The sequence below is a fragment of the Podarcis cretensis genome (assembly GCF_951804945.1).
Source record: "Podarcis cretensis genome assembly, chromosome: 13".
In the NCBI taxonomy this organism is placed as follows: Eukaryota; Metazoa; Chordata; class Lepidosauria; order Squamata; family Lacertidae; genus Podarcis; species Podarcis cretensis.
The window spans coordinates 13,378,266-13,404,870 of NC_137182.1; the positions used below are offsets into that span (position 1 = coordinate 13,378,266).

The 26,605-nt window shown below is 45.6% G+C and overlaps 1 protein-coding gene across 1 annotated transcript in view; it reads left to right on the forward strand.

Annotated features, from left to right (window-relative positions):
- Nucleotides 1-2,013: 2,013 nt before the first annotated feature.
- The window catches only part of RMND5A (required for meiotic nuclear division 5 homolog A), a 30,978-nt gene continuing 6,386 nt past the window's right edge, over nt 2,014-26,605 (forward strand). Inside the window, exons 1-6 of the mRNA XM_079949741.1 lie at nt 2,014-2,197; nt 12,777-12,919; nt 19,998-20,132; nt 20,327-20,427; nt 23,653-23,819; nt 25,213-25,378. Of these exons, the coding sequence (XP_079805867.1) occupies nt 2,056-2,197; nt 12,777-12,919; nt 19,998-20,132; nt 20,327-20,427; nt 23,653-23,819; nt 25,213-25,378 (854 nt within the window). The 5' untranslated portion in view covers nt 2,014-2,055. The remainder of the gene's footprint in view (nt 2,198-12,776; nt 12,920-19,997; nt 20,133-20,326; nt 20,428-23,652; nt 23,820-25,212; nt 25,379-26,605) is intronic.

The window sequence follows — 26,605 nt, forward strand, 5'->3', positions numbered from 1 at the left end:
TAGAAGTGGAGGTTGGTTTATGCAGCCCAGCTCCCCATAAAGATCCCTTGAGGTCCTCTATCTTCGATAGTCAGAGAAATAAACAGAGCCAACAATCAAGTATAAGAACTATTACACTTGTCGTTTAAATTCTATTGAATCTAAACAGGGTGTCCTGCAGAGCAGACACACCCCATACTCATTTATTTTCAGTATGACATCACAAATTATTTGATATACCGGTACACACTTCTGAGTAGACTTGGTTAGCTATGAACCAAGAAGTCCAGAATTCAATTTCCTCTCCAAGTCGCCTTAGGCCAGAGTTGGGAAAACCTGTGATCCTTCAGATGTTGTATTTCAACTTGGCCGTGGCCAGTGAGAAAAGGTGATGGAAACTGAAGGACAACAATGTCAACAGGTTCTTTAGCTGAATGAACATTTTGTGGGCCCTTGGATGTGTTTTTGGGAAGGATGCTAATAGTTTGTTGGTTATTTTATTATGTATTTTGTATTTTCATTTTGTATTTTTATGCTGTGATGCGCGCTGTGATCTTATGAAGGGCAGTATACTAATTTAAGAAATAATAAAAATATTAACAGTCCCCTTCTGCGTATTTTCTAAAGAGTCATGACAGCATGTAAAGAATAACAAGAAGATACAATCTTTGCAAGCATTTATACATTTGTAAAAACGACAACAACGGTCTTTAACTGAATGAACATTTTGTGGGCCCTTGGATGTGTTTTTGGGAAGGATGCTAAGAGTTTGTTGGTTATTTTATTATGTATTTTGTATTTTCATTTTGTATTTTTATGCTGTGATGCGCGCTGTGATCTTATGAAGGGCAGTATACTAATTTAAGAAATAATAAAAATATTAACAGTCCCCTTCTGAGTATTTTCTAAAGAGTCATGACAGCATGTAAAGAATAACAAGAAGATACAATCTTTGCAAACATTTATACATTTGTAAAAACGACAACAACGAAATTAGGAGCTCGTTGGGCAGCTAAGAGTCCCAGACGCAGAACCAGCAGGTTTAACAACTCACAGAAAAACAAATAATCACGTGATGACCTTACGTAGCCGACGCGCGACGGAAGTCGGAGCCATGGCAGGAGGACCCCCAAAACGCTACTTCCGCTTTCCCTATCTGTTTACCTATGACATCTCTTGGTAAACAAACCCGCCCCCTCCTCTCCCCACCCTCAAAAAGGGCGCTGCCTGATTCGCCTGTTCAAAGAGGCTGCTTTCATACAGGCCCTGCCCAACCTGTGTTTATGCAGAAACGACATAATGCTTGTTTAGAAGTCTCAAGAAGGCTTCTGAGAGGAAACGACAGTCTGAGGCGTCTAAGTTGCTGCCTGAACGCATCTCGACTGCTTTCAAACGGTAAAAATATAGACATAATAATGTAGACTTACACAGACCGTCTAATTCCGAGTTCCCTCTAGCGCCTTTTTTTTTGTCTCGCTGAGTCCGAAGTGACAGTTGTCGATAAAACAGCGGAGAACGCTTAATACACACACAGCGTTCTATAAGTATAGACTCGTTCAAACCGACATAGCCCTTCCGCACCCGCAACTTGGAATAAGACCTACATTAGAAAGCGCGAATTCCTGTCTTCCCGGGCTGCGCTTTGAAGGAGCGAGGGGGAGCCTGGCGACTCATTTCCCTTCGCTTGAGCTCTTGTGCTGAGCTGCCACTTCCTTCCTCGGGGAAAACCAAGCAAAGGAACCCAGCAAGTTTCACCCTGGTCTGCGTCGGCGCATGCGAGCTCCTCTGCACCATTTTCCTACATCTACGCGCGCGCAAGCCTTGCCCAATCACGCGGGCGCTCCTCGAGGACCCCTCCTTGGCTGCCCCGAGCAGTCGCCTGCGCCGCACCTCCAACCTTCCGCCGGGGAGGACCCCCTCCTCCTCCTCCTCCTGACCCGGTCCGTCCGGCGCGCTGCCTGCAAAAACAACAAGCCAGCCTCCCTCACACGGCGCAGGTTCTCCTCGGCCCGGTCCGGTGGGGCCAAGGCCGGGCAGCAGGGGCCTGGGGTGGCCGGGCGTCGGGCGGAAGAGGCGATGGACCAGTGCGTGACGGTGGAGCGCGAGCTGGAGAAGGTGCTGCAGAAGTTCTCGGGCTACGGGCAGCTGTGCGAGCGGAGCCTGGAGGAGCTGATCCAGTACGTGGCGGGGCTGCGCCGGGAGATCCTCCAGAGCGAGAGTATGTCCGTAAGAACCAGGCGCTTGCCTTTTCTCTAAGCAGCAGGCAGGCAGGAATCCGGCAGGTGAAGCTTTCCTTACCCCATCCCACTGAAACTGAATTTTTAAATATAATTTTTTTATTAGGTGTTTTTTTTTTAACATATCATTTTCAACAGTAATTAAACACGCTTTTACATCTTCTTCAAATTTTTGACTTTCACCAATCCTGTCTGAAAACTGAATTTCGACTCCCTTTGAGGAAAGTGCCTGCCGCACAGGGTTTTCCAACACCGCTTTGGGCGCTTTGTTGTTGTTATTTGGGGGGAAATGCAGTGGTACCTCGGGTTAAGTGCTTAATTCGTTCCGGAGGTCCATACTTAACCTGAAACTGTTCTTAACCTGAAGCACCACTTTAGCTAATGGGGCCTCCTGCTGCTGCCGGGCCGCCGGAGCACAATTTCTGTTCTCATCCTGAAGCAAAGTTCTTAATCTGAAGCACTATTTCTGGGTTAGCGGAGTCTGTAACCTGAAGCGTATGTTACCTGAAGCGTATGTAACCCGAGGTACCACTGTATTACATTACAGTGCCGGATTTACGTACGTACAAGTTAAAGAAGCTATAGTTTAGGGCACCACTCTCTTGGCGGCCTGCCCCAAAATTAAAGGATAAACAACAGCCTGGATGCGGGTGGCGCTGTGGGTTAAACCTGGGACTTGCTGATCAGAAGGTCGGTGGTTCAAATCCCCACAACAGGGTGAACTCCCATTGTTCGGTCCCTGCTCCTGCCAACCTAGCAGTTCGAAAGCACATCAAAGTGCAAGTAGATAAATAGGTACTGCTCTGGCAGGAAGGTAAACGGCGTTTCTATGAGCGCCACAACCCCAGAGTCAGTCACGACTGGACTAATGATCAGGGGACCCTTTACCTTTTATTACATTACAGTGCCAGATTTACGTACGTATAAGTTAAAGAAGCTGTAGTTTAGGGCCCCACTCTCTTGGAGCCCCCCCCCCCCAAATTAAAGGATAAACAACAACCTGGACGTACATTTCCTAAATACAAGATAAAAAGCAAATAAAATAAAACCTACATACAGCAACAGTGTTTTGTGTTGCGTATGGACCTATTAGGTCCATAAATTTCCATACAGCATATATTCAACACAAAATAACACTGTAATATTACATTACAGTGCCGGATTTATGTATAAGCTAAAGAAGCTGTAGCTTAGGGCCACACTCTCTTGGAGCCCCCCCCCCCCAAATTAAAGGATAAACAACAACCTGGATGTACATTTCCTAAATACAAGATAAAAAGCAAATAAAATAAAACCTACATACAGCAACAGTGTTTTGTGTTGCGTATGGACCTATTAGGTCCATAAATTTCCATACAGCATATATTCAACACAAAATAACACTGTAATATTACATTACAGTGCCGGATTTATGTATAAGCTAAAGAAGCTGTAGCTTAGGGCCACACTCTCTTGGAGCCCCCCCCCCCCCAAATTAAAGGATAAACAACAACCTGGATGTACATTTCCTAAATACAAGATAAAAAGCAAATAAAATAAAACCTACATACAGCAACAGTGTTTTGTGTTGTGTATGGACCCATTAGGTCCATAAATTACCATACAGCATATATTCAACACAAAACAACAGTGACAATTTGTTGTTGACAAAGGACAGCTGGTTATATAAAGGGCCCCATTAGCTTCAGAAGCTTAGGGCCTCATCAAACCTGAATCGGGCCCAGCGCACATATCAGGCAAGGGGAAAGAAACCCTGTAAGTCTACTTGAAGGAAAGCTTCCAACTGCCGGATTTCTGGGTGTATTTGTTTTTTTGGGAAAATATGTGTCAAATTGTTTTTTGGGGGAGGGGGGATACCCTACGACTCTACGTGAAGGAAAACTTCCAACTCCCAGGCTGTTGTTAAGAAAACTGGTAACTCTGTGCCTGTCTCAGTTTCCCTTCCCACCACCTCACAATATCACTTTTATCCTTGTCTGGTCAGCTCTCGCGTAGTCTGCCTCTTGTTTTGAGACACCATTCAGTTCCCTATGATCCGACTTGTTTCCTGGATGGGTATGTGGGGTGTTTGGGGAGGGGTGGTACGTCTGGTGGGGCAGACGTTGTGCTCCCTCTGGGGTAGTTTGTTCACCTTTGGTCGCTACCCTGCACTCAGCTCTCACCTGTGGCTCCTAGAAAATGTCAGCATTTGACAGTGATCACACTCCGGGAGCAGCTTCGACTGGTCAACTAAACCAGGTGAGGGTAGCTCATGGGTCTCGAACCCTTGGTGAGTTAGGGACTTCCCCAACATGCGAAGACAGGCACCTGCAGATTGAGTGGACAAGACCAATAGTCGGTCCAACGGTCAAGAAAGTGGTTTCTGCACATGAGGGGCAGATGGCTTGTCAACCTATGAAAGTAGCCCTTCTAGGAGAAGGAAAACTCCTTACCCAGGTGTGAGCAAACTTTTTCAGCAGGGGGCCGGTCCACTGTCCCTCAGACCTTGGGGGTCGGGACTATATTGGGGGGGGGGATGAACGAATTCCTATGCCCCACAAATAACCCAGAGATGCATTTTAAATAAAAGGACACATTCTACTCATGTAAAAAGACCCTGATTCCCGGACCGTCCGCGGGCCGGATTGAGAAGGCGATGGGGCCAGATCCAGCCCCCGGGCCCTAGTTTGCCTGCACATGCTCTTACCCTAAACCTCCACTGCCTTGCGGGACATCTTTGGGAGAAGAAAAGGCTAAGGAGTAAACCCTACACAAATCTGGAGTGGAATCCCTAAGGCAGTTGGATGGTGACTTGTATGCTTCCTTCCGTCAACTCCTGCAGCCAAGCTGGTGCCAAATGTATTGCTCTGCTTTTCTTTGGACTACGGTGGTGCCCCGCAAGACGAATGCCTCGCAAGACGGAAAACTCGCTAGACGAAAGAGTTTTCCGTTTTGGAAGTGCTTCGCAAAACGAATTTCCTATGGGCTTGCTTCGCAAGACGAAAATGTCTTGCGAGTTCCTGCGGTTTTTTCCCCTCCCCCCCTTTTTCTAAGCCGCTAAGCCGATTATCCAATAAGCCGCTAAAAGCCACTAAACCGCTAATAGCGCAAATCCGCTAAGCCGTCAATGGGCTTGCTTCGCAAGATGAAAAAACCGCTAGACGAAGAGACTCGCGGAACGGATTCTTTTCATCTTGCGAGGCACCACTGTACATCAGTGAGGCCAAGAGGAGGGTCTTGTCGTCTGAGCAAAGCAGTTTGACTTCACCACTTGAGGCACACTCCATTGTTTCTTGAGAGAGACAAATACCAGCAACAGCAACAACTGATTGTAGACACAATATTTTTTTTTGTCCCTTGAGAACGGTATGCTCAATGTGGCCTTCGTTTCCCTGGGGTCTGTTACAGAGGGTGTTTTTATGTTCTCTCCCCATAGCTCTTCTCTTCCTGCTGGGCTGGCTTGCTTGCTTGGTTGTGTGGAACATACACTTTGTCACATTATTTAACTAGAGAGGAAGGATCTCTTTCTCCCTTCTCTGCGCCCCCTCCCCAAAGGTTGCAAGAGAGAGGGAGGTTCAAAAACAGACTTGACAAACCCTGTAGTATTAATTTGCCAGGATGTGATTCATGGATCTGATGAGCATTGTCTGACAAATTCTGCACTCTTGGCATCAGCTACCTTACCTGAAGCGATTATGGGGTGGTGTCCCTTCACCTCAACTTCCAGTTGCTTGTTTGCAGTTTGTAATTTTTCTCATATGCATCTCTTGTTGAGTGTTTCTCCTTCAGTCTGTCTGCTGGAAGGCCTCTCGGCTACCAGCCCCTATTCTGCCTAAAGATTTAGATGAATTTGAAAAAGGCAGTGGCGAGACTGACCTTCCTCCTTTGGCTACGGTTGTTCATCTTTATTTATTTATAAGAAATATTTATATACAACTAGTTCATAAAAATGAACCCCTGCGGCGGGGTGCGCTCCCGCTGCTCGGTCCCAGCGCCTGCCAACCTAGCAGCTCGAAAGCACCTCCGGGTGCAAGTAGATAAATAGGGACCGCTTACCAGCGGGAAGGTAAACGGCGTTTCCGTGTGCGGCTCTGGCTCTGGCTCTGGCCAGAGCAGCGATGTCACGCTGGCCACGTGACCCGGAAGTGTCTCCGGACAGCGCTGGCCCCTGGCCTCTTAAGTGAGATGGGCGCACAACCCCAGAGTCTGTCAAGACTGGCCCGTACGGGCAGGGGTACCTTTACCTTTACCTAGTTCATAAAAATATACCACAGTTCAGAACATTATGAAAAAACCAAACCAAACAATAACATGACAAGTTAGAAATAAGTTAAAAACAAAAAGAAATTAATATCAAGCACAAGTAGACCATTGTAGGGAATGTACTCTTAATTGCCTGGTGGAATAGTTTTCCGTAGGCATTTAAAAGTTGGCATAGAAGGCACCCACTGACTCCCTGTTCTCATTGTGTTCCACAAGACTTGGGCCAGTGACACTGAAATCTTGATTTCTCATTGTTGTCAAACGAGCCTCACCAACCTGGGGAATTGAAAGAGATGATGTGGACAAAACTACTGCTGCTGTATTTTGGGAAATGATTTTCTAACAACTATAATTAAGTAACTAACTATCAGCATGGCTTTCTTATATTATTATATGGAGGAGGAGTTTTCCTTCTTCCCAGACGCAAGTGCTTGGCTTTGTTATTGACTGAGCAAAAAGAGCTAAGTTAATTTGCTTACATGGTTTTGAAAGATAAAGGGCTTTAGTTTTGAGATGCAGGAGACGATGTTTTGTTTTGACATCTCAGGAGTGGGCAGTGATTAATCTATCCTGCCCTCCATGGCCTCTTGTAATGAGTAAAAAGAAAAAAAAAAAGGAAGGCTTAATCTGTTTCCACACCGGCAGGTACCGTATTTTTCGCCCTACAGGACGCACTTTTCCCCCTCCAAAAATGAAGGGGAAATGTGTGTGTGTCCTATGGGGCGAATGCAGGCTTTCGCTGAAGCCTGGAGGGCGAGAGGCGTCGGTGCGCACCGACGTCTCTCGCTCTCCAGGCTCCAGGAAGCTATCCGCAAGCCTTGCACGCCCGGGGGAAGTTCTCCGGAGGATAACCCTCCGGAGGATGCCCTGTGCTTCGCGCAGGTGTTGTCAAGCCTTGCGCACCGGGGGGGGGGGGGGGGCGCGTGGGGTGCCCTGAAACAGAGCGCCCCTGGCGCCCGGCAGACATCCGCAGCGTGGGGAGCCCTGCGGGAGTTCCCGCAGGGCTCCCCATGCTGTGGACAGTAGCCTGCCGCCCAACGCGCGGGGTGCCCTGAAGCAGAGCGCCCCTCGCGCCAGGCAGACATCGGCCAGCCCCACAAGCTCGGGGGACAGCGGGGAGGCGCAGCACCGCCATCCCACTGTTCCCCGACCTGGTTGGGGGGGGGGAAATAAAGGAAAAAAAAATTCCTTTATTCCCCCCCCCCAAGTAGGTGCGTCCTATGGGGCGGAGCGTCCTATGGGACGAAAAATACGGTAAGTTTACTCTTTCCCACTGAGTAATAATGGCATTAGTCATTGGTGGCTCCTAAATGAACATCCCATAGAGCAAATGTAAACAAAGTTTACAATAACAGGTTTGCTGACTTTCCTATAACTGCGGTCTAATGTGCAACTGATATGTACACACACACACACACACACACACACACACAGTCTGTTGAAATGATGAGTCCATATGTGTAATTCTGTTCCAGATTTCAGTGAGGCCATTTAGGAGTAAGCATTTTATTTGGAAATACTGTTTTTATTGGCACTTCCTCCCAAGTAAATATGTTTAGACTGGGATTAAGCTGGGTGTTTATTTAAAAAGGAACGTCTAGAAATTATTATTGAAGGCTGACAAAAGAGACCTCGCAACTTGGAACTGGGTCATAATGCGACTGTCTCAAATGTTGGAGCATGGGTAGGCAAACTAAGGCCTGGGGGCCGGATCCAGCTCAGTCGCATTCTAAATCTGGCCCGTGGAACGGTCCGGGAATCAGCTTGTTTTTACATGAGTAGAATGTGTGCTTTTATTTAAAGTGCATCTCTGGGTTATTTGTGGGGCATAGGAATTCGTTCATCCCCCCCCCAAAAAAAATATAGTCCGCCCCCCCCCCAAGGTCTGAGGGACAGTGGACCAGCCCGCTGCTGAAAAAGTTTGCTGACCCCTGTGTTAGAGAGTACAACTTGATGACATTCTCACGGGGGCAGGAATTGCATGGTGGCACCAGTTTTATGAATGGCCAGTTCCATGTTGGGCCTGTTGACGTAACCTGTGCTATTTTCATTGTTGAAAGCTGAGAGCCGCGGTCATTTGACACAAAGAGACTAGTGAGTCACAGGGCATTTAGACATCTGAACAAAGGATAAATCTCCTTGAGGCTTGTAGATTTTTGTAGCTAAATGAGAAGATAGAGGGAATTATTTACCCAGTATCCCAGTAAATTTAAAGGCAGATACACCGCTGCGTCTTGATTGGACAGTGAAACATAGTTCTGCGTGTATGTGGCAGAGAAAACAGTTAATGGGAATGGTTTGCTGCAGCATGGAAGTGGCTCTTCTGAAGCGGTGCTTGAGGAACTGGACACTACAGATAAACATGGAGATAAATAAGATCTGGTGGACCAGTTTCTCCTTCCCTTTTTTCAAATACCAGACTGGATGCTAGCACTTGAGATTTTTCTAGCTTCTGTAGTACTCTGACTAGCTTAGCTCCATGTTGTTGTTTAGTCGTTTAGTCATGTCCAACTCTTCGTGACCCCATGGACCAGAGCACGCCAGACACTCCTGTCTTCCACTGCCTCCCGCAGTTTGGTCAAACTCATGCTGGTAGCCCTGAGAACACTGTCCAACCATCTCATCCTCTGTCGTCCCCTTCTCCTTGTGCCCTCCATCTTTCCCAACATCAGGGTCTTTTCCCGGGAGTCTTCTCTTCTCATGAGGTGGCCAAAGTATTGGAGCCTCAGCTTCAGGATCTGTCCTTCCAGTGAGCACTCAGGGCAGATTTCTTTCAGAATGGATAGGTTGGATCTTCTTGCAGTCCATGGGACTCAAGAGTCTCCTCCAGCACTATAATTCAAAAGCATCAATTCTTTGGCAATCAGCCTTCTTTATCGTCCAGCTCTCACTTCCATACATCACTATTGGGAAAACCATAGCTTTAACTATACAGACCTTTGTTGGCAAGGTGATGTCTCTGCTTTTTAAGATGCTGTCTAGGTTTGTCATTGCTTTTCTCCCAAGAAGCAGGCGTCTTTTAATTTTCGTGACTGATGTCACCATCTGCAGTGATCACGGAGCCCAAGAAAGTAAAATCTCTCGCTGCCTCCATTTCTTCATTTCTTTTTTACTAATGTCACTCGTTATTAAAATTGTTGTTGTTTACTTGTTTAGTCGTGTCCATGGGACTCTCAAGAGTCTCCTCCAGCACCATAATTCAAAAGCACCAATTCTTCGGCGATCAGCCTTCTTTATGGTCCAACTCTCACTTCCATACATCACTACTGGGAAAACCATAGCAGCTTAGCTCCATAGTTTTCCACAATTACATTTAGTTTTTTATTTCTTGCAAGTTTCAGAAACTATTGTGCCTTGAGGTTTTAAAACGGAGGGTAGCGTTCAAGAAGTGAATGCTGTTCTTTATTTTAGAGAGGAGGTAAACAAAGTCTGCCTTCTCCTGGAACGCACCATAAGCCAGGGGACTGCTCGGTTTGACACAGCTTCAGCAGATACTTGAGCTTGCAGCGCTTCTACTTGCCTCGCTAGAGAGAAGAGACCAGGGGATTAATAAAGGGGTGAAGTCTCTGATTCTTCCCTCCTATTCATCAATGCAAGTGGCAGCTGTTCTTCTGAACTGAGCCTGCGTGTTTCTCTGTAGAAGGACTTCCTGGACCTTGGTTGGGGAGCGAGTGTGTGCCTTGCTGTGCAGGCAAATGGAAGTTGGTAGCATAGTGCCACACTTGTTTTGTATATGCAGTGGTACCTTGGTTCTCAAACAGCCTAGTTCACGAACAACTTAGAACCCAAACATCGCAAACCGAGAAGTGAGCGTTCCGGTTCTTGGATTTTTTTGGGAAGTCGAACGTGTCCTGAGTCCTGAGCTTCCATTTTTAGTGTTGCGCTTCCGTTTTTAGAGACATCGCGCTGATTGGGCCGGTGAGGAGAAGCGTTTTAGGGGTAGTTTTTCAACAGCCTGGAACGGATTAATCCATTTTGCATTACTTTCTATGGGAAAGCGTGCCTTAGTTTGGAATGTTTAGGTTTTGGAAAGGACTTCCAGAATGGATTAAGTTCGAGAACCAAGGTAAAAAGGTAAAGGGACCCTTGACCATTAGGTCCATTCGTGACCGACTCTGGGGTTGCAGTGCTCATCTCGCTCTATAGGCCGAGGGAGCCGGTGTACAGCTTCCGGGACATGTGGCCAGCATGACTAAGCCGCTTCTGGCAAACCAGAACAGCGCATGGAAACGCCGTTTACCTTCCCGCTGGAGTGGTACCTATTTATCTACTTGCACTTTGACGTGCTTTCGAACTGCTAGGTTGGCAGGAGCAGGGACCAAGCAACGGGAGCTCACCCCGTTGTGGGGATTCGAACCGCCGACCTTCTGATAGTCTTAGGCTCTGTGGTTTAACCCACAGTGCCACCCGCTGTATATATAAAAGCAGCAGTTGCCTCAAAAGACAATACATATGGGATAAATTGGTTTTCATAGACCCCTATCTCTGATTTTCAGAGGATGCCGCCGGTATTTCCACCACAAAACATTGTGTGGCTTCCTTCTCCCTCTGAGTTAGGCCTTTTTAAATGTCCTATTAGCTTAAGATTTCCAAATTCAGTTTAACCCCGGTTTTCAAATGCCTTGGCTGCTGAACGATTCGGAAGCCGAACGCTGAAAACCCGGAAGTGAATGCTTCTATTTTCGAATAAGCCTTGGAAATTGAACAGCTTCCATGGTGCATTTTTCCATTTTAACCATTCACTTCGCCGACAGCCCTTTAATTTTCGGTTTTCAAATGGACTTTTGGAACGGATTACGTTCGAAAACCGAGGTTCCACTATATTCACTCTTGTTTTAGCTGCCCCCCCCCCCCCAGTATGGTCCTGTTAAATGTAATTTTCCTAATTAAAGGCAGAATTGCCATTGAATTTTTGTGCTATATCCGGGTAAATCTGTCAGAATTACAGGTAACTGAATGCTGTGTGGAATACTTCCTGGCCAGGAGAAAAGACTGGTGCCTTGTTCTTTGTTAGACCACCGCTAAGCTATCCCGAATTGCAAATAGTCCGTCATTACAAAAAATACCTCTGCTTTGTTTCCATGAAGAAACACAACTGATCTAGGGGTCTGCATGTGGTCTTCTGCACCCACCTTCACAAGGCTCTGTTTTTTCTCGTCATCAGATGTGATGGGTATTTGGGAACGAGTAACACTGATGGAAGGGACGCGGGTGGCGCAGTGGGTTAAACCACAGAGCCTAGGACTTGCCGATCAGAAGGTCGGTGGTTCGAATCTCCGCGATGGGATGAGCTCCCATTGCTCTATCCCAGCTCCTACCAACCTAGCAGTTCGAAAGCATGTCAAAGTGCAAGTAGATAAATAGGAACCGCTCCGGCAGGAAGGTAAACGGCGTTTCTGTGCACTGCTCTGGTTTGTCAGAAGTGGCTTAGTCATGCTGGCCACATGACCCGGAAGCTGAACGCCGGCTCCCTTGGCCAATAAAGCGAGATGAGCGCCGCAACCCCAGAGTTGGTCACGACTGGACCTAATGGTCAGGGGTCCCTTTACCTTTACCTTTTAACCCTGATGGATATTTCTCAGTTAGTGAAAACCGGGCAGGACCTCTCCGAGATGAAACAGAGGTTTCTTAACTGTCCACAAAGTCATTACAGAGTGACCCAGCCCAGTTTGCATCTCTCTTTGGTTTTTCCAAGTCTTGAGAGGGTTGAAACGAACAGAGGGAATGTAAGAGAGGTCTGCGGAAGCAAGACTTTTGCCTCTATAAAGATTCAGATGCTGGATAGAATCTCATGACATTGTGCGTAGCTGCTGTGCCTTGTTACAGTGTACACTTGACAAGGCCACTTTGCAAGAACTGCTTTTCCAGGTAAGCAACCAACCATTTAACGATAATCTGAAATAATACACTGAGTACAAGGCTGCGATGAAGCTGGCTTCGAGTTATGATTGTATATAACTTGCTGTGCATGCTATAAATTATGCCGGCCAATCCCACAGGATTAACATTTCCTGACACCAGAGGTGGGGGTGTATGGCCTCTCAGGTGCTGTTGGACCCTCAACTCCATTCAGCACCAGCCAATGTGGCTAATGATCAGGGATGATTGGAGCTATAGACCAGCAACATCTGAAGGGTTACAGATTTTTCACCCCACCAGTGTTTCCTGTAATCCATTTTGAAACTACTTATGACTTTTCAGAAGTGAAATGAAATGATGGCGCTTGGGCCCTTTGTTTGCAGAAATTCCATTTCTTGGGAATTAGTGTTTCTTGCTCATACTGCAATTAATTATTTGCTTTTCTTCTCTTCCGCCTAGATCAAGATGGAGATCTATCGGGGACGATATCACTTGTTATGACCCAGTGTTGCAAGCGAATAAAGGACACCGTTCAGAAATTGGCCTCAGATCACAAAGACATTCACAGTAGTGTTTCCCGTGTTGGGAAAGCTATTGACAAGGTATTTAGAGCATTCATTTGGTTGTGTCTCAAGGCTTAGTTGTTGTTTTTAAAAACTTTGGATGTTTAAAATTTAATGTGAGTCAGCACTGCAGACTCCCCAGAGTTTTGCAACTAGCTTTTACAGAGATGAAGGATCTCTGGCCTTCCAGATGTTGTGAGACTCCCAACTCTTATCAGCTGCAGCTACGTAGCCCAGGGTCAGGGACGATATTTAACAGCATCTGAAAGGCCACAGTTTCCCCATCCCTGCTGTAGGTTGTTTTCAAGAAAGCTCAGTGGATGTGTCTATATTTCTGTATGCAAAACCATATCCCCCAGTTTGGACCCCATCAGAAACCAAGTGAAATAAAGAACCCAGAGGTAAAATGTAGCCTTCAACTTGAAAACCGGCCTTCTGTGAAATAGATTGCCACTTTAGATAATTAGATTAAGACTAATGCAGCAAAATATTTAGTCCTGGGTACATTGAAACCAAGGGACACGGGTGGTGCTGTGGGTTAAACCACAGAGCCTAGGACTTGCCAATCAGAAGGTCGTGTTTCGAATCCCCGTGACGGGGTGAGCTCCCGTTGTTCGGTCCCAGCTCCTGCCAACCTAGCAGTTTGAAAGCACGACAAAGTACAAGTACATAAATAGGTACCGCTCCGGGGGGAAGGTAAACGGCGTTTCCGTGCGCTGCTCTTGTTCGCCAGAAGCGGCTTAGTCATGCTGGCCACATGACCCGGAAGCTGTACGCCGGCTCCCTCGGCCAATAAAGCGAGATGAGCACCGCAACCCCAGAGTTGGCCACGGCTGGACCTAATGGTCAGGGGTCCCTTTACCTTTTACATTGAAACCAGAGTGTTTAAAATTTATCTAGAACCATATACTAACTTGGATCTCCTTCCAAAAGGTGCAGCTGCTGGGCCTTTGCCAAAGGAGATGTGTTAGATCTGCTTGGGGCTCCATACCCCTCCCGCAAACCACCCACAGATAATATGCCTAACAGCTTTTTTGGAAGGTCCAAGTTAGAATTAATATGGTCCTAGATAAATTTCTGGTGACAGATGATGTGAATGTCTTAATAGGCCATGTTACCTGTAAAGGAGAAGCTAGAGGAAGAACAGGGGAGAGAGTACTATTGAGCTTTGTTGATTGCCAGGGAAGATTATTCATTTTACTATCTTGGAACCCATCAAACACGGACGAATATGTGCAAAACCTACATTTGGCAACTCATGAGCAGATTCTAACATGGGGAGATAACAGCAAAGACCTGATGAAGAGAGCCCAGCAGAGGATATATTTCCTGAGAATACTCCGGAAAAATAATCTCTCAAAGGACCTGTTGATGGCATTTTACCATTGTACTGTTGAGAGTGTATTAACTTATGGTCTGTGTGTGTGTTTTGGGAGCTGCACGGCCAAGGAAAAAACAATGCTATCCAGGGTTGTAAAGACTGCAGAGAGAATAATTGGGTGCACTCTTCCCACCTTGGATCAAATCTATGTTTCCAGATGCCATAAGAAAGCTGCAGAGATAGTGCAGGATAGTGCACACCCTGGAAATGATCTCTTTCAGCCTCTGCCTTCTGGAAGAAGGTACATGGTTATAAAGACTAGGACTAGCCGCCTGAGAAACAGTTTCTATCCAAATGCGATTTTGGTTTTAAACGCAGTGTGAGGTAGTCTCTATGGGAGTATATTGTATTTAATTATGGGGTGCCAGAGTTTTTAGGGGGCTAACCTAGCTGGGATAGCAGGCTTGTTGGTTTTTGAATGTCTGATGTAGATTTTTTCAATTTTGTTGTTCTGTATGGGACAACGGCAATAAAGATTATCGTATCGTATTCTAATAAGCAGAAAACGTTAAGAGGAATTTCACAGTTTTGAAGCTCTTTCTAGAATAATGTATCGTGCCCAATAGAATTGGCATCGTGCATAATGGAATATTGCCCTTTGGTTTGTTATAAAGGGTTCAATTCAAAATGCTGGTTATGTCCTTTAAAGCCCTAAACTGGGTTGGGATCAGGCTACCTCTGAGAGCACCTTCTCCCATATGACCATGTCTGCTTACTAAGCTCTTCTGGAGAGCCTCTCTATTTTACCCTGCCAGCCTCTGAACTGCATTTGTTCAGGATACAGGACAGGGTCTTCTCTGTAGCTGCAGCAAAGTTTCAGAACTTCTTTCCTAGAGAGGTCCATCTTACTTCCCCATTTCTAGCCTTCTGATGTCTTTCAATCTGAAAATTCAGCCATCTCCTAGTTTTTCTCTTATCTTTGTTCCCTGACTTTTTACCGTCTTACTTTATTTTTACTGTGCGAGTTGAGCATTTTTTATGGAAAAGCTGGATAGCATTGTTTTAAAAGTGATATAAAACCCTTCCTGTTTTTAATCTTTAGCACAGTGACTGGATTTTAGGGAGTTTCCTAAACCGATAAGCTCTTGAGAGGCAGTGGCTGGGTTACTGCCTTTAATTATGAGTTGTCAATGGAAGCAAATTTTGCAACAGAAGAAGCTGCCTGAGTCAGGGGATTGGCCCATCTAGGCCAGGATTGCCTACACTGACTGGCAGTCCCTTTCCAAGCTTTCAGGCCAAGGGTCTTTACCTGGAAACACCAGGGATTGAATTTGGGACAGTAAGCTATCACCCTTCTCCAATTTCCCCTGATTTTCACATGATAAGGCGGGAACAACCCCTGGGATAATCTTGCATCGCATATCTCTTGAGATGATGTGCACACCTTGCTTACTGTCCCCCCATTTGCACAAAGCAGCAAGCAGGTTATGTCATTCACAGCATGAATGTTAATGCCACCTTACCTTTAGCCAGTACTAAACAGGACAGTTCACAGGATCAGACTAGAAGAGAGACTAGAAGAGATGGGAGTCTTTGTTATCATGTGAATGCGGATGATACCCAGCTCTACCTCTCTTTTAAATCAGAACCAGTGAAGGCGGTGAAGGTCCTGTGTCTGGAGCCGGTTGGAGGATGGATGGCAGCTAACAGATAGAGGTTCAATCCTGACAGGACAGAAGTACTGTTTTTGGGGGACAGGAGGCAGGCAGGTATGGAGGACTCCCTGGTCCTGAATGGGATAACTCTGCCCCTGAAGGACCAGGTGCGTAGCCTGGGAGTCATTACGGACTCACAGCTGTCCATGGAGGCGCAGGTCAATTCTGTGTCCAGGGCAGCTGTTTATCAGCTCCATCCGGTACGCAGGCTGAGACCCTACCTGCCCGCAGACTGTCTCACCAGAGTGGTACATGCTCTGGTTATCTCTTGCTTGGACTACTTCAATGTGCTCTATGTGGGGCTACCTTTGAAAGTGGCCCAGAAACTACAACTAATCCAGAATGCGGCAGGTAGACTGGTGACTGGGAGCGGCCGCCAAGACCACATAACACCGGTCTTGAAAGACCTACACTGGCTCCCAGTATGTTTCCGAGCACAATTCAAAGTGTTGATGCTGACCTTTAAAGCCCTAAACGGCCTCGGCCCAGTATACCTGAAGGAGCATCTCCACCCCCATTGTTCTGCCCGGACATTGAGGTCCAGCTCCGAGGGGCTTCTGGCGGTTCCCTCGCTACGAGAAGCCAAGTTACAGGGAACCAGGCAGAGGGCCTTCTCGGTAGTGGCACCCGCCCTGTGGAATGCCCTCCCACCAGATGTCAAAGAGAAAAACAACTACCAGACTTTTAGAAGACATCTGATGGCAGCCCTGTTTAGGGAAGCTTTTAATGTTTAATAGATTATTGTATTTTAATATTTTGTTGGAAGCCGCCCAGAGTGGCTGGGGAAACCCAGCCAGATGGGCGGGGTATAAATAATAAATTACTATTACTATTATTATTATTATTATTATTATTATTGAAGAAATTTAAGCTCATAAACCTGTTTTGGCAAGACATAGCCCCCCCAACCCCCCACTTCTGCCTTCATAAGAGCAGACCATTCCCAGCGTGTTCAGAGAGGTAATTTAACCTAGTTTTGATTCCTTGGGACCCCCCCCCCCCCCCGTTTTTAAAGAAATTGTCAGGGAACTGCCATCGGAAGAACAGGTGGTGGAAAGGCTCCCGGAGAATACCAGAGACACTGCAGCAGAAGAGGGAACCAGTAGGGGGGGAGCAGGAGCTCCAAGGGAAAGGGAGTCAGAGGGGAGGCTCTGGGATACTTCCAGTGAGAACAGTGAGGAGGTATCAGGACCCCCTTTAGGGACCCCCATCCCTCGCCGGAAACTGTCACGGAGAGAATCCAGGAGACGCGTTTCCGTTAAACAGCTTTTATGTTGGAAACGTTTCCGCAAACGCCCACTGTCAGATTCTACCAGCGACTGACGGAGCCATGCCAAAGGGCTCCGCTCAAGGCAGAGATTTACTACACTGAGTAATCTCTGAGGGATCAAGCTTTTACGCACAAGCAGCTCATTATCCCATCACAGAAATTAATGTCGATAAATAGGGGTTTTCCTTTGTGGTCCATTATTCAGGCTATAAATACACATTGTGTAACTGAAACGTTTCTTGGCCTTACATGTAACTCACCTGTTAAGCTGCACTTGTCTATTATCCTAGTTCCTGTGTCCTACAGAGTGGTCTTCTGGTCCTACTGTGCCAGCAGCTGCTTTATTGGTTAAGCTAGCGTAACGTAATCAAGATCCCATGCACTTTCAGCAGCAAGGCAGGCAGTAAAACAAAACCACTTTCTGCAAGAAATAATATCTTTTTTTTATAAAAGGAAGGAACCAGCCAATGCACACAACAGTTGAATGCGCCCCAAATGCAATCATATCCAAGCACATCTACGAAGCACAGTTTAGCAGTCAAGGGACACAGCACTCTCCCTAGTGCACGTGAGCCCAGCAACTGTCACCCAGAGCTCCCTCCAGACAAGAGTCTGCTTGTAGCACAAACATAGGCAAGCCTGAAAAGAACCGCTCTTTTTGCAGACAAATAAGTAGAGCCAAACAGCAAGGAGAGGACAGACATTATTGTCTGTCAGATGCTGATGGTGGTTGCTCGTGAGTAACCAGGCAGGATTCAGACCTGTCTTTTACAGGTTTTATTGTGCAAACTATTTACAGTGCAGATCTACAAAGTTCATGTCCATCTAGTCACTTGTAGAATCCGGGAGTGGCCCCTTCCGGCTTCTCCCCCAACATAAGAACTTCGGCACCCCAAACCTCCTCCTCCCCTCCTTGCATTTCACCCCTCTGCGCAAGGTGGGCGACGGAAGTGGCTTGTGTCCCTCCTGGCCAGCCCGGCGAGGTGAGGTGCTGGGGCTCTGAGCAGCATCCTCGAGTCCTTCCCTCTCTTCTCCACTGGAGGTGTGGCTTTTCCCACCGCTGGAAGAGGAACTGCTCCTCAGGAGTTTCGGAGGCTCTCTGTATCCCCATGGCCCCCCTGCCTCCCTCCCCTGTTCCGATGGCTAGTCCCCTGACATTGTCGCAGCGTCCAGTTCATTCCAGCACTCATGGCTAGAGTAGAGCATGGGCTCCCAAGGGGTATCAAAGTCCTGCAGCAAAAGTGCACTTGGTAGAACGCTCCTGTTGATGCCTATGGGAAGAGAAAAAGAGGCCTTTTTTGCCAGGGAGCCAGACTCATGTACAGTGGTGCCTCGCAAGACGAAAAGAATCCGTTCCGCGAGTCTCTTCGTCTTGCGGTTTTTTCATCTTGCGAAGCAAGCCCATTAGCGGCTTAGCGGATTAGCGCTATTAGCGGCTTAGAAAAAGGGGGGGGGAGGGAAAAAAACCCGCAGGAACTCGCAAGACATTTTCGTCTTGTGAAGCAAGCCCATAGGAAATTCGTTTTGCGAAGCACCTCCAAAATGGAAAACCCTTTCGTCTAGCGGATTTTCCGTCTTGCGAGGCATTCGTCTTGCGGGGCACCACTGTACAAGGAAGAGCAGGAATCACAACGGTTATTACATAGGCTCCAGCACCAGGACACAGTGAGGGGAAGACACTCTATGGGAGGCTGGTTCAAGCCCTGCCATGGGGAAACGTTGACACAAATCACCGTTTGGCTGGCAAAAATGATAGAATCCCCTCAATTCCTCAAATATGCCAAACGTGTTTAAAAAATAAAAAGTAGAGCGAGCAGTGGCCATACCTCCTGCTACAAGGAGCAGATCCTGAGCCACAGTCACGGAGAAGAGAATACGACTTGCCAGGCGTTTTGCAATCCCAGTTCAGAGCCCTGATAGGGTGTGTGTGTGTGTGTGCGCACGCGCAAATTGCCCTCTCTGACCTCATCCGATCAGTCACCTGATCAGCAAGTCATCTGACTGGAATCCCTGTCAGCTGATAGTCAATCTCCTACCATGCTACAAGGCCGCTTTTATCTGATTTGCTGGATGTTAATGTCATTGCTCTGCTCCGGTGGCTTATATGTGGTTTTATAGATTAGATTTGTGTTTTGGGGGACTTACTGTACACCACTCTGATACCTTAGCTGAAGGACAGCCTAGAAAAACATTTAAAGCAACCTTCTAAAAGCCGACATGACTTCCAACCTTATGCACAATAACTTCATATTCTGATTGAATATGTATTGCATTACTTTCTGGTAATGAACTACACCCTTTCCTATCTTTAATTTCTTAAAATTTGTAAATATAGAATGTATTAATGGTTACCAGAAAGAAACAAAATATTGTCTTCTTTTTCTATAAAGGACGTAATGAATCATGTGACAGAAATACAGTGGTACCTCGGGTTAAGTACTTAATTCGTCCCGGAGGTCCGTTCTTAACCTGAAACTGTACTTAACCTGAAGCACCACTTTAGCTAATGGGGCCTCCTGCTGCCGCCGTGCCGCCAAAGAATGATTTCTGTTCTCATCCTGAAGCAAAGTTCTTAACCCGAGGTACTATTTCTGGGTTAGCGGAGTCTGTAACCTGAAACGTATGTAACCTGAAGCGTATATAACCCGAGGTACCACTGTATCTTAAAAGACAAGATGAAGCGAAGCAAGGCAGTTCAGAAATAGACAAAAGCACTTCTGTGTGGAGATTTATATAATTTGCCTAATGCAAAAATAAAAACGTAAGAGCTTGGTTATTTTCTGGAACTGATTGTCACTTTTTCCTTCACAGAATTTTGACTCTGACATCAGCAGCGTGGGGATAGATGGATGCTGGCAGGCTGATAGCCAGCGGATTCTGAATGAGGTGATGGTAGAACACTTTTTCCGGCAAGGAATGCTAGATGTAGCTGAGGAACTTTGCCAGGTAATTGCAGCTAGAATTCCTCGTTCCTGGGAAGCAAAATAATTTTTTCACCTATTGTTTTAGTTTTGTTTTAGTTGAATTTCCGGGCAACTGTGGAGTCTATCCCACGTTCTAATGGTCCGCGGACATGAAAACACTGTTTTGCCCATCTGTAAAAATGACTAAAGAATGTGTGATATGATCTTGTTTTTCAGGAGTCTGGGCTTTCGATAGACCAAAGTCAAAAGCAGCCATTTGTGGAGCTCAACCGAATATTGGAAGCACTTAAAGTTAGAGTTTTGAGACCTGCGTTAGAGTGAGTTACTCACCTGTTTTGGAAATATTCAGATAAAACGCCATCTAAAGTCTCTCATTTTTTAACATATTCACTAATGCTGGGGATTCTCAAGTGAATAGATGTTCACTAAATGTGTTCCAGCTGGGCTGAAATCCCAAAACTCAAATGGGTCTTGCCTGCAGCAGGAATTGTCCAATATCAGGGTGGGTCCATGTTCCACAGGAAGTGGCAGCACTCAGGTGAGGCAGATGTTGTGCCCACAATGACGAGGAACCAACAGAGTTCCCAAATGGTGTGATCAGCTTGTTAGGTGCCTAAGCTGAACCCATCATCTGAGAGCTAGTGTAGCGTTCCCAAAGCAATGAAGGATTGGACTCTGATTAATAAAATACACACGAGGCTTGACCAGCAAGACTCTGGGAGGAGGTTCCAATAATAATAATTCTGTCCACCCCTTGACCCAGGTCGTTTTATTCACAAAAGAACCTTTTACACAGTGTTCGTAAGCACCAATCAGATTTCCTCTGAGGATTTTTTTTAAAAAACACCCCATGTGGGACAAAGTCAGAACAGAAGAAATTCTCTTAACTACAAAGAAACTATTTCCTACTTGAGCATGCATACATTCTGGGGTAAATAAAACAGGCCTAGAGGAATGCATTCAGCAAACCTGAAGGTCATAAACAAGCGGTAAACAGGAGAGGAAGGATGGCTAGGGAAAATCAGGAATCTTTATCACCTCCATGTGAAACTATTTCCTGGCCCTAAGATTAACAAAACCAAGGAAAGGTACATTAAAGCTAACTATCATCTTTATGACCCAGGATGCCTGATGAAGCAAGAATGCTTATACATGCCTGTCAGGCATAGAGAAAGCAAATGGCAGAGGTGCAGAGGCTCATGGGATTCAATAAGAAATTATTGTCAATGAACCAAACCCCATCAACGCCATGCTTTCATTGCGGACACAATGGCTTGCTCCATATTTCATAATTCCTCATAGCAAACCCACCTGACCCCCACACTCTGCATATTTGCACCCTTACAAGCTAACACTAATTTAAAGTGACAGAGCCCGCTTTAGACTTGTGTCCTTGTATTTTTTTTTATAGCATCTTGGGAACTGCAGTTTGTTAAGGGAAGTTGAGAGTTGTTAGGAGACCCCTATTCCTCTCACAGGGCTACAATTCAGAGTTGTAGTTGTTGTAGTAGTAGTTGTTATTATTTATTGAACTTGTATACCGCCCTATACCCAGAGGTCTTGGGGCGGTTCACAGAGTTCCCTGGAAAGAGGGATTGATTGCAAATGTGCAGATTTAATGGGTGATATGCCACTAATTCATCGAGTAGTCCCATTGAAATCTATGAACCTAAGTTCTGTGGTTTCAGTAGGCCTGTTCTGAGAATGACTAACACCGAATATCGCCAATTAACTCTGTGCATTTGCCTTTTAAGCAAAATGCAGCTTGATTTGAACACCTATTTGCATCAAACTAAGTTACTGAAAAATTGATAAAATACAAGCAGAGTGATTTTAGGTTTTAACCTCTGATTAATCAGCTGATGAGTTGCCCTTCATAACTTTATGTCAGCTTTGTTATATTGTTTTGAACTGCCACGCTCATGTAAAGTTAAACTGCCCTGATATAAGAGACCCATCTATCTGTCTGTCTCTCCATCTTGCACACACACAAAAAGTTTGAAAATAGGATACATGGATTTATCAATCCTTATGCTTTTTCATTTGTTTGTGATACTGTTTCTCTCTGGCCAGAGTGGTTTTTCTTTTTAATTACCTAGGTCAGTGGTAGCCAAAATTGTGGATGTTGCTAGACAACAACTCCCATCATCCTTGAGCATACGCCATGCTGGCTGGGGCTGATGGAAATTGGAGTCCAAGAAAATCTGGAGGGTACTATCTGATCTAGGTATTTGCCAGATTCTAGGGTTTTCATTTCTCCAAAGTTTCCAGGAGAATGAAATGTCTGAATAAATATACATTATTGAAGGAAGGTGGTAGCCTGCCCACATTCAGGGCTGTTAATACAGACAAGGAAAATTATTGTGTTCATTTGTATATGTTTAATAAAAATGTAAACATCAGCAATAATGAAAACGTATACCAGGAAATCTCCTGTTTCTCGAGCATTAAACAAAAGAGTGAAGTCGAAATATTTGTTTGTGTGCAAGTGTTAACTATATCTGTCTTTTCCGTTATTGATCAGCAAATATAGGATGGTATATAAATTCAATAAGTAATAATAGTAATATTTCTTCACCCACAACTTCATTTTTCAGAGTTGGTTGTGGTCCACAGCCCATGCTCTCACGCACATATATGGAAATAAGTTCCCTTGAAATTTGTATAACTTGCCTTCAAATCCCGAATGTAATTCTAGGAAGTCACTGCAATCCAATCTCTGCAGTCCCTGGCCTTTAACCACTGCTCCAAAGAAAGAGCATTGAAAACAGTCTTCAGGATGTGTGACAAACAGTATTAATGTTTACTCAATAAGCTGAATGGAACGTTTAGAATGGCTAATTGCGGGTTATTAGCCAGCATAATTTTCCATTGGTTCACAAAATACAAGTGGGAAATATTTATTTGTAACCATTGCAAATAAATCTACATAAGTTACTAGTCCATAAAATGTTTTTCTGACTCCTTTTCCCACATGCAAGTCACTTTGGCACATCAGTAGCCGAGAGGTGGGGACCTCATATTCTTCCAGTTTATGGGAACCTCCCTGCCTGGTTGCCTAGAGATAATTCATACCTGGTATGGGAATGTAGGTGAGTGGCTGTTTACAAGCCAGAGGTGGTTCTTTACAATTCTGATCCCAATTGCAAGTGATGATGCTCAGCTGCCCTCAGGGTCACTTCCTTCCAGGACCTGTTAAGCCACAACTCCTCTGTAATGATCTGCCAATTTTTAAACCGCAAATTTCAGCGCAAGACAATGAATGACTTCTGTGACCAGAGACGAAAAAGTAGTGCTGAAGCCAACCAAACTGAAAAGAAACTGGTGGTTATTAAAAGAACAGTCGTGGTATTCTGTCTCCAGGTTGAACCCCCCCCCCTGCCCTCCCCCCATTGGTAGTATGTTAAAAGTTCCTACAGGGAAAATGTTGTGAATGTACATTGAAACACCCAGAGGGAAAAGGTTGAATTGATAAACCAGTGTTCCTATTAAGGTAAATCTGCTTTTTCCCCCTTTCCCCCTTTTTGTTCCATTATATTTAGGTGGGCTGTATCAAACAGAGAAATGCTTATGGCACAGAACAGCTCTTTAGAATTTAAGCTACACAGATTATATTTTATTAGTTTATTAATGGGCGGAACTACAAACCAGAGAGAAGCACTGCAATACGCTAAAAACTTTCAGCCATTTGCTCTAAACCATCAGAAAGGTAAGCTGCATTAAATTCACCCCAGAGTCCCGAGTTCGTATTTGTATGCTAAGAATGGTGATTGTACTGAATTTACGATGTGCATTTCTTATTTTCATATATTTTGATTATCCTTTTGGGGGGTTTTATCTACTAGCTATAGGCACACTTGGGACGCGGGTGGCACTGTGGGTTAAACCACAGAGCCTAGGACTTGCCAATCAGAAGGTTGGCGGTTCGAATCCCCAAGATGGGGTGAGCTCCCGTTCCTCGGTCCCTGCTCCTGCCAGCCTAGCAGTTCGAAAGCACGCCAAAGTGCAAGTAGATAAATAGGTACCGCTCCGGCGGGAAGGTAAATGGCGTTTCCGTGCGCTGCTCTGGTTTGTCAGAAGCGGCTTAGTCATGCTGGCCACATGACCCGGAAGCTATACGCAGGCTCCCTCGGCCAATAAAGCGAGATGACCACCACAACCCCAGAGTCAGCCACGACTGGACCTAATGATCAGGGGTCCCTTTACCTTTATAGGCACACTTGTCCATCCCTTCAAAAAGGCAAAAATGAGATACAAAAAGCCCTTCCTCAACAGTCTGTATTGTTTATAATATCCTCCCACTGAAATATTTCTGAGGGTCTGAAGAGCTGCTTTAAGCAAGCCAAGAACCACTGGGAATGTCCCCCTGCTCCCCACAAGTTTATTATTGGAATCATTTTTCCATGCAACAAGACAGGAAGGTGCTGATCAAGAAACACAAGTACAAACGACACTTTGGCACACGGATGTTAAGTGGTTGTTTAGATCCCAACCCGGAGGCTCATGTTCTTGTGATGTTCTTTTGTACAAACTTGATCACCGCCACCAGGCTATTCAGGCTTAAAAATATGAAAATAATCTTGAAATCCATTTTACAAGCACACATGGGTAGGCAAACTAAAGCCCGGGGGCTGGATCCAGCCCAATCGCCTTCTCAATCCAGCCCAGGAATCTGCGTGTTTTTACATGAGTAGAATGTGTGCTTTTATTTAAAATGCATCTCTGGGTTATTTGTGGGGCATAGGAATTGTTCTGTCCCCCCCTCCAAAATATAGTCTGGCCCCCCACAAGGTCTGAGGGACAGTGGACCGGCACCCTGCTGAAAAAGTTTGCTGACCCCTGTATAGGCACAGAATCAGCACCCTTACAAATCAATGGCTTCATTCAAATGCCATGATAAACTACGGCTGGTTATTTACAGTTGTAAATAATGTGACTTCTTTTCTGAATTGCCAGTTATTATGTTTTTTATTCATATATTCTTTCCCTCTCTGTATGTATCTTCAGGTTGTGCATATATGTGCTAAGCATACGTTTATTTTTCCTCGACACATATATAAATAATGGAATACATGAACTACAGCTCCTCTGACTTTCCACAGATATTCAAGTTTTGATGGGAAGCTTAGTGTACCTGAGGCAAGGAATTGAAAATTCTCCATACGTCCATTTGTTGGATGCAAATCAGTGGGCGGACATCTGCGACATCTTTACAAGGGATGCCTGTGCTCTGCTGGGACTCTCGGTTGAATCGCCTCTTAGCGTTAGGTATGACTGCTTTCATGCTAGATACATTTTAAGGATTTGGCTATCTAAACCTCACCTAGTCGTTGGCATCTTAGGAATACAGATTTCACTAAAGTCCTTCCATGGAGATAGAACTGGAAATATACTTAAACATAATGTGGCACCAGGAAATGGTTTGTTCCAGCAGTGATTCACAGTATGGTGCACTTTTCATTCAGACAGACTGCAGCATTGAATACAGAGATTTCTTCCACGTGCCGTATTTTTCCGTGTATAAGACGCCCCCATGTATAAGACGCCGCCTGTTTTGGGGGACTCAAATTTAAGAAAATGGGGGGAGATGGCACAGAGTTGTTGAGCTTTCTGTGGGGGGATTACCCAGGGGTGCTGAGCTATTTTTAGGAGGGATTGCAAAAAATCGCTCACCTGCACGTGTCGCAAAACCCGTCTCTCGTCTGTCCCTTCATCAGCAGAAGCTGCCAGTCGCCCACCAAATTGCCGCAGCGTCAGCCAATCAACACCTGCCATCGAGGCAGCAACCAATAACACACACAATAGCCGCTCACAGCCGCGGGCGCAACCAATCAAACGTCCATCCTATGCACTACCCATGTCTAAGATGACCCCCACTTTTTAGCATAAGTTTTCAAGAAAAACACATTGTCTTATACACAGAAAAGTACAGTGTTTCCTTCAATGCTGCTTTCCTTCTCCTTGTATTAGGATAAGAATGCAAACCCTCTTCTACAAATTAGCAACTGTAAATCTATAGGTAGCCTTGGGGAAGCCAATATCCCACCCCCCTTGGCCCTCTATCTCCAGTGCTGGGAAGAGAATGGTGATGGCTGATCTACCTTACGGGGTTGTTGTAAGGTTTGCTTAAATTATAGAATCCTAGGATTGTGAAGTCGAAAGGGACCCCGAGGTTCATCCAGTCCAACCCCCTGAAATGCAGGGATAATGGCTAAAGCATCCACAACAGAAGGCCATACAACCTCTGCTTAAAAACCTCCAAGGTGAAGGTTAAAAACCTATAAGTAAATGCTAAAGGTCAGGGGATGGTGACAGCAGTCACAAAATTAAAAGACGCCTGCTTCTTGGAAGAAAAGCAATGACAAACTTAGACAGCATCTTAAAAAGCAGAGACATCACCTTGCCAACAAAGGTCCGTATAGTTAAAGCTATGGCTTTCCCAGTCGTGATGTATGGAAGTGAGAGCTGGACCATAAAGAAGGCTGATCGCTGAAG